We start from the raw sequence: 8,495 nt of genomic DNA, 5'->3' as shown, positions 1-8,495 counted from the left end.
ACACTCCTAGTGGAGTGAGCCGTCAACCTGGGTGGGCAAGGCACGTCCTTGGATTCATAAGCCCGGACGATAGCATCCACTAGCCAGTGGGCTAACCTCTGCTTGGAGACAGGCTTCCCCTTCTGCTGGGCTCTGTAACAGACGAAGAGCTGCTCTGAGGTCCTGAAGCTTTGCGTTCTGTCCACATAACAACGTAGTGCATGCGTTGTGCTCCTCAATGGGCAGCGCTTGCAGGTTCAATATCTGATCTACATATGGATCCTTGGGCACATATCCAAACCAGGGTCTCAAAACCACATGAGGAACTCTAGGCACGATTTGTTGACCGAAAAAGCCTGCAGATCCCCGACCCTCTTGAAGGAAGCTAGAGCCATTAGAAGGAATAAAATTTTTAGCTCTACATCATTTAAGGGCTCAAATGGGGGCCTTTGAAGCACTCTCAGCACCGGGGCTAAGTCCCAAGAGGGTACAGGGTGCAAATTACAAGGGGGATTTAACCTCCTAGCACCCTTAAGGAATCTGATGATCAGGTCGTGCTTCCCTAACGACTCCCCGTCAATCACATCATGATGGGCAGCTATTGCAGCCACATATACTTTGAGAGTGGAGGGAGACAGCCTTTGCTCCAACCCGTCTTGTAAGAAGGAAAGCACGACACTGATCGGACAAGTTCAGGGGTCTTCCCGGCGAGAAGAGCACCAAACGACAAACAGGTTCTACTTCAACGCATAGAGGCGCCTCGTAGAGGGGGCTCTAGTGGAAACAATGGTATCTACCACAGCCTGTGGTAGGCCACCGAGAACCTCCACGTCCCATCCAGGGACCAGAAATGGAGTCTCCATAGGTCTGCAAGTGGGTGCCAAAGAGTGCCCCATCTCTGAGAAAGCAGGTCCTTCCTCAGAGGAATGGGCCAGGGAGGTGCTGTCACAAGGAGCAGGAGTTCTGGGAACCAGGTCCAGTACGGCGCAACTAGCAAGACCTGCTCCTCTTCCTCTCTGATTTTGCACAGTGTCTTTGCGAGAAGGCTCACTGGGGGGAAACACATATTTGTGTGGGCCCCGGTGCCAGCTGTGTGCCAGTGCATCCATGCTGAGGGACCCTCGGGTCAGGGAATAGAACAACTGGCCGTGGGTCATGGCAATGGGTCATGTCCGGAGAGGCAAACAGATCTATCTGAGTGGCTCCGAAGACTAGCCAGCTGGATATCAGCTGGACTGCCTGGGGATGGAGTCGCCATTCTCCCGGAAGGGGTGGTTGCCGTGAGAGGTCGCCTGCCACACGGTTGAGCGCACCCGGGATATGAACAGCACGAAGCGACCTCAGAAACTTCTGACTCAATAGGAGGAGATGGGGGGCGAGAACTTGTGCTTGTCCGAGTCCTTCATATCCGTCAGGGTGAGCAATAGATGTCGCTCCTGGACCACGAGAGTGGACATCGATCGATCCAGGGAACATGCAGTGACTTTCGTAAGCTTAATAAGCGTAAGCGTCATCTCCAGGTAAGGCTCAGACAACACTACCACACATGAAGGGGGCAATGCAGCCGAGTCATCATCCCCAGATCGCGACTCATCTCCCTCTGATGCCGCAATTGACATCTGGTCCTCCAGAGGGGCCCCGAAGGAAACGACTGGAGCCACACATGATGGCGCAGCGCGCTCCTCTGAAGACCCCAGTGGCACGGCTGAAGAGGAGTGGGATGTCCGAGGGGGTCTTTCACCCTGCAGATCATTCCTCACTGTAACCCTCAGACCACCAATGGGATTAGCCGAAGTAGTTTCTGCTGGAGTGAACCAGAAGAAGAACTAGATCGGTGAATCTCCAAAGGGACTCCCCCTCTGGTGAGGGATCGCAGTCTTAGTCTGCAATGAGAACATGACTCATCCACGAACGCTGCCTCAGCATGCGCAAGGCCCAAGCACGTGAGACAGCGATCGTGACCATCGGCCGGAGACAGAAGTTGACCATATCCAGAAACACACGGGTGAAACATCATCCTGAAAAGGACGCAAACTTCACCCGTGTTGCTCTTTCAGAAAAGAAACGCTCTCTTTATTTTGTCGAGACACACAGGGACCAACGCGGCAAGACAGCGGGGAAACTGCAAGCCTGCTGCGTGCACTCAACCAAATACCAGCTGTTACAACAGCTCTTTGAAATCAAAGAAGATCGCGTGAAGCTACAGTTGATACTGGGAGATTGCGAGGATCGCTGAAGCGCCATCACACCAACACAGAGAGGTTCTTCCTGAAACAGCAGACTCGTTGAGCGTGAAGATATCAAACCAATCTTTGTAGCTCATTACTCAGAGGACACTAAGATCGGCTTTGAAGCTAAAAGCAAATGTGTGTGCACTCGCTTCCGCTTTATACCCGCATTGGTAGGCGGGACGCGGAATGCAAATCCCGCATGCCAATATTCATTGGCTCGTTTTTATTCACTCGAAGGCAATTGGTCTCCCTAGCGTGGTGGAAACTCCTCCAATGAGACGTAGGAGTTCCCAAACGAAAGGGAACTCAATTTTGACAAAAATGTCAGATGGAACCTTATAATTCCAACGGGGCAATATTTTAGTAATCATCAAAAATTAGGAATCAGTCATTCGAAAGCTTACAAACTCAAAATTCATCCTGTGAAAACTGTTTTGAAATTGGACAACGTTGTGTCACCATGGAAACGATACTCTAAATTCTTGGTTACCTCCCCATGGGCGATGTCCGGTTTCATATTACAAAATTTATTTGAACTGCTTTACAATCAACACCTAATTTTCTAATCTTGACAAAACACATACTTTCAGAAAAGTCTTAAGTTCCTTATTTTGTGATTGAAGTGATATTTGGACAAAAATGTATTAATTTGTTACAGGAGAAAAAAAAAATCAATGGAATGTGGGTGACACCCTGTATCTATTTTTGGTACAGTGCCTAAACAAAATCTTGTAGGAATTTAAATTTCTGTAATATCAATTTCAAATTTGGAACACATCATGGCTAGACATATGGCATTGATTTCTTTAGTAATTCTAGAGTCAAAATTATTTTGTAAAATATTTATTTACATAAACTATAAATATTTAGTAAAGTACATTTGGTTTACAGTACATTTAAATGTCAACAACTTTTCATACTTTCATTTTTTGAAGTGCAATAATCTGCTGTGTGTCTTTAAAGGTGCCATCTACCATAAAAAATCAAATCATACTCCATATTCCATAACAGATGGGGGCAGTATACCTCCAGAAAGTGAGTTGTTCCACGGCCGCGCTCGCGCGCACTCTCACGTCTTCAAACAACACGAGCGAGCGCTGTTTTGCTCTCTCTCTCTCTTTTGTTCATATTACATTTTTATTGTTAGTTTGAATTAATTTGACAGAGAGCATCCACTGATGTTGACCAAGCTAGCGCCATTCAGAGCTGCCATTGCATTCGCAGCCTGACTCATATGATTATTCAATGTGTGGTGGCTCGCTGACAGCAACGGCTGGCTGTTTTGAATGAGACGATCCGGTTACTGTGAACGGGGAACGCTTTATGAACATTCTGTGATGCGCGAGCAGCACCGGGGACAGTGTGTCTGTTAAGAGTGAGCGCTCGTGAGCGGGAGACACACATAACCTGATTTATACGAGGTTGAACTGGCCGTGTGACAAAGCGAGCATAAGATGGACAGTCTTCTTGCCTTTTAGTTACTATTACTATTATGATTATTTGTAAAGGGTATGTATTGCTGTAGTATCCCTGTAGAAGTGTAGGTCTGAGTTTGATTGTTCGATAATTGTCCTTTATAGTTTGTTGTTTGTAGTGTCCAGTAAATTGATATACTCTTACAAATACCCATTGTTAAAGCATTGTGTGATTACTGTACTGTAACTAGTTAACAATTAGACATCAAGTACGTCTCATAATTCATTAACAAAATAGCAGTTATAAGTATACAGATAATAATAAAGTAAGCAAACATTATCAAAAAACGTGTTTATTCGGTTACTGTTAATTTGCTATTTTTGGTTATTTATTTCATATTATTTATATTTCTTTCACTTTGTGCTGGACTCAAAACATGATCAATTGTATTATTTGTCTTTTCCCATTAAATGTTGCTTGGTGTTTTTCTCAGGCTTTAGTAAAATAATATAAACCTTGGGGGTGAATAAGCAGAGGAGCAGGCCAAAACTAGACGCTAAAATGGCAAAAATTTCCACAGCAGTTGTAAATTTCCCAGGAGAACTGACATATGCAGGTACAAATGCCAGCCACACTGCACTAAATATAAGCATGCTGAAAGTGATGTATTTGGCCTCATTAAAATTGCCAGGCAACTTCCTTGCTAAAAATGCCAGAAAAAAGCAGACACAAGCCAAAAGGCCTATGTATCCCAACACACACCAGAAGGCCAGATCAGAGCCCACACTGCAATCCAGGATGATCTTGGACTGCTGATATTTAGTGTTTCTATAGGGGAAAGGAGGGGACGCTACAAGCCAGACAGTACATATAACCACCTGAACTAGAGTGCAGCAGAAGATTATGATTCTTTGCTGTATTGGGCCCAACCATTTCATTATATTGTTTCCTGGTCGGGTAGCTGTAAAAGCTGCCAGCACCACTAAAGTCTTGCCCAGGATGCAGGATATGCAGAGGGAGAAGGTGATGCTGAAGGCAGTGTGTCGTAGCATGCAGGACCAGGATGTGGGTTCCCCAATAAACACCAAAGCGCATAGAAAACACAGAGTCAGTGATAACAAGATGAAGAAACTGAGCTCTGAGTTATTTATGCGTACAACAGGCGTGTTTTTGTGATAGAGAAATACAGCAAACACAGCTAAAGTGAGGCAGGCCCCCACTACAGCTGTTACTGTTAGGGTTATTCCCATTGCATCATGGGACAGGAATTCAACCACTTTTGGAATACACACTGTTCCATCAGCATTTGACCAGTAATCTTCAGAACAGGCCATACATTCTAATGAATCTAGAGAGAGGGAAAGACAATAAAAATTAGGATAAAGGTCACTTTTTCCCCCTGAATTACTGAAATTGTTCTCCAACCTGTCTTATTACTGATTTTGCCACTGTCACAAGGTACACAGTCAAAGCAGCAAAGAGGCTGGCCACGACGGACAGCCTGTCTGAATCCCGGAGTGCAGCTGTTGCTGCACACAGACACCAGCACCTGTTTAAACAGCAACCACACATATATTAGTAATGTATACTACTGTATATAAAAGGGTTTATTCCGCATTTTACAATTAAAGCTCTGTTTTAAGATCTTTTCGGATGAAATAGAACGGTTTAGATTGAAATTTGGACAAAAGCGATTTTTGCGTGATCTTATCAGTGAACACCCCAGACCACTCGGTGAGTTTCCCGTCTTTGTATACTAAAGTTTAATTGGAAACCTAAAATTCTCGGGACAGCAGCATTTGTCCAAATCTTAACCATTCTATTTCATCGGAAACTATCTTAAAACAGAGCTTTAATTGTAAAATACCGAACTAACCCTTTGATAATGTATGTTCCTGTAGGTCAATAACATTACTCATTATTTGACAAGAAACTAATAACTTGGATATATAATGAGTATAGGACATACTGACTGAAAAACAATGATTAATTTGGCCTTTTGCATTTCCTTCCCACAGACAGATCTTCCATCTTCAGAATATAATTCTTTCATATTTCAAACTGATACTTACCTCCATTTGACCCTACAGAACTTCAGAACATGGATTCTCATGTACTGAAATACACTGTGAGAACAGCTTGCCTCAGTCTGATGTCCGGGCCACATGATAGCCTTCTCCTGGATAACCAGTTCTTGGCCAGATTCTTGTGCGCCATCGAACATCCCCACATTAACAAACTCAATGTTTCCATCTGAGCCCTGCTGCCAGTTTATGAGGTCATAAGATGGGATAGAATCGCCTTTCATGTCAAAGTTCACTGTCTCTCCTGAAATAGTGAATGACACTTCTTGGAGATACTGCTGTAACTGTGTTTAGGAGATAAAACCAAGACTGTTTACATTGTACAGAATTATGACTTTGACATTTATGACATTTAAGCACTCATTATTTTGAGTACCTGCCATGGGTAGACATTATTTTCACTTGCACATGTGGAGTTTTTGAACGGCCCTTTCCCAGGTGTACAGTGAAGAAGGTTGTGCAGGGAATGAGCAATGGCATACACTCCTTTATAAACATTATAGGAAATGCGGGGACTGGAAGTATTAAAATAGGCAGAGTGCTGCACCCTAACAGTCTCCTGGCCTTTACAAGAAGGTAGATGATTATTTAAGCTGGAATTGGAGGGCGAACAGTCATATAAAGCCCCCCACAGCTCGTGAACCAGAGGATTTGAGGGGTACGTTTGTGGGTTCACTGTTGTGAGGTACTCACTTAACCCAGGTATTTGGCCCTGTCTTATGCCAAATCCAATGGTCCCTCCGAGGAAAGGGTAATATTCATTTCCTGTAAACACAGAGGCTGTAACCCATGCCTCACTAGCAATCCACTGTATCCCAGTGACATTCTGTTCCATGTAGTCTCTTAAGAAGGGTGTGAGCTCCCCTTCAGCTGAGAATACCACTACAACCCGAGCAGTGGAGTGGTTCATGACTTGAATGATTTCCAGCGCCCTCCGACGCTCGTATAACAAAGGAATCATCTCCTGATAAGCAACACATATGCCTGTATCCTCTAACTCCTTCAGTAAGCCCTGAAGGGCAAAGCGACCATACTCGTGATCTCCTCGTACCACTCCCACCCAGGTCCAGTTAAAATGCAGCAGGAGTTTGGCAATGGCCTTTACCTGATAGGCATCACTAGGGATGACTCTAAAGAATGTAGGGAACACTCTCCTATCACTAAGACATGCACAAGATGAAAAATAACTGATCTGTCAAGAAAAAAAGAGGAAAATTCTGTAACAAGAATATTATTAGATCTTGGGTTGCACAGCGTGACTTTAACATGGTTAACTCTCCATAAATGAAAATGTATTTTTCTCAATTTATTCTCAATTTAATTATTTTCTCACAAAAACAAAAAAGCATACACAAACCACAATGCACTTTAAATTAACAAAAAATTCATTTTAAATGTTTATTTTTAGACTCACCATTGGTATCCTGAAAGGCTGCAAAAGTCTTGAAACTACAATAGACTGAGCTGACCCAGATTCTCCTATGATAGCAAGCAGTGGACCAGGACCTGCACACATGGGGCTTATTTGCTCATTTGGCCCATTTAGAACAGCTACTGCTGATCTTTGCCCAGTCAGAGGGTATGCACAAGAGTCAAAGATTTTGTAACCCAGAGTGTATTCAGGTAGAAGATCGGTTCGCTTGTTTATTTCCTCTACAGCAAGTTTCATTGTAAGGGCCCAGCGGAAAGCTCTCGGATCAAATCTGCAGATAACGTAAACAGAAAGAATGAAATAAAAGGCATCTTTTTTAAAAGGCCAAACTTAAGTTGTACACAGGTTTAAATGCTACTACCAAAATACCCATTTAAGATATTTATAACTTACAAATAATATTATTCTCTTTCGGAAGTTTTAAAAAAATAATAGTTTTTGTTACTCACCCATTACATTTCACTGGTGCCGGTTTGTAAGTACAGTTGAGATCTGGCATTTCCTGATTGTAGTGCAAAGGAAAAATGCCACCTATTAGAAAATCACCATTAGCCATGAGCCCTGGCTGAAAGTCACTTTGCAGGACACATTTAGAAGCATCTTCAGGAGTGAGTGCACTGAGATAGCGAACCAGAAGCCACAGGAGAAGGACAGTCATGCTCTCTAATGCCTGCATCCCTCAGCATGACTACAGTGGGCAGGACACCCTGTTATATATATATGAAGAGTTCAGATGCAAAAGCCTCTAAATGCCATTTGAAATTTTCCTCTTTAATGATGATTTTTACCAAACTTGTATTTTTAAGTTCAGTAATTTCACTTAAATGGCAATGATAATTACCTATTAATTGTTATTTAAGTGAAATTACTGAACTTAAATATACAAGTTTGATAAAAAATCATCATTAAAGAAGAAAATTTCAAATGGCATTTAGAGGCTTTTGCATCTGAACTCTTCATATATATATATATATATGAATACATATAAAATATATATAAAATATATAAAATAAATATATATATGAAATACTGATATTCATAAATATGCTTTATTAATATGATTCCTGTTTACAACAGTGGCACAACCCATGATCATATGCATTGTATTCATAAGAAAGAGAGTAAATTTGTTTTAGTTCATGATACAATTTGGTGCTGTATATAGTCTCATGTTATTTTAAGTATATACAAGTATGTCCACAGTCTGTTTCCTATATCCCTATATGAAGATATCACATTAGAATAAAGTTAACAAATCACATTAGATAATAATTATATATTATTATATTAATTTATAGTAAAATGTATTCAGTATTTTTGGGATACTTATTCCACATTCAACATCCCATTGCA

At 42.2% G+C, this 8,495-nt stretch overlaps 1 protein-coding gene across 1 annotated transcript; it reads right to left on the bottom strand.

Moving 5' to 3' along the window:
* Positions 1–4,075: 4,075 nt before the first annotated feature.
* Positions 4,076–7,818, bottom strand: olfcv3 (olfactory receptor C family, v3). The gene is made up of 6 exons (XM_039681862.2): positions 7,592–7,818; positions 7,125–7,413; positions 6,087–6,902; positions 5,770–5,994; positions 5,052–5,175; positions 4,076–4,974 (listed from the first exon to the last, which is right to left on the bottom strand). The coding sequence occupies exons 1-6, from the start codon at positions 7,816–7,818 to the stop codon at positions 4,076–4,078; spliced, it is 2,580 nt and encodes an 859-aa protein (XP_039537796.2).
* Positions 7,819–8,495: the final 677 nt, after the last annotated feature.

Source organism: Pimephales promelas, chromosome 10 (assembly GCF_988280905.1).
Source record: "Pimephales promelas chromosome 10, fPimPro1.hap1.1, whole genome shotgun sequence".
Classification (NCBI taxonomy): Eukaryota; Metazoa; Chordata; class Actinopteri; order Cypriniformes; family Leuciscidae; genus Pimephales; species Pimephales promelas.
The sequence above is the reverse complement of the archived record's forward strand: the minus strand, read 5'-3'. Positions and strand labels throughout refer to the sequence as shown.

Bases quoted from the DNA above. Each gene is read 5' to 3' on its own strand.
- olfcv3 (XM_039681862.2), bottom strand. From the start codon at position 7,818: ATGCAGGCATTAGAGAGCATGACTGTCCTTCTCCTGTGGCTTCTGGTT. The intron at 6,903-7,124 runs GTGAGTCTAAAA...TTTTCTTGACAG, and splicing joins AGCCTTTCAGGATACCAATG to ATCAGTTATTTTTCATCTTG. The intron at 4,975-5,051 runs GTTGGAGAACAA...CCCTCTCTCTAG, and splicing joins CAAAATCAGTAATAAGACAG to ATTCATTAGAATGTATGGCC.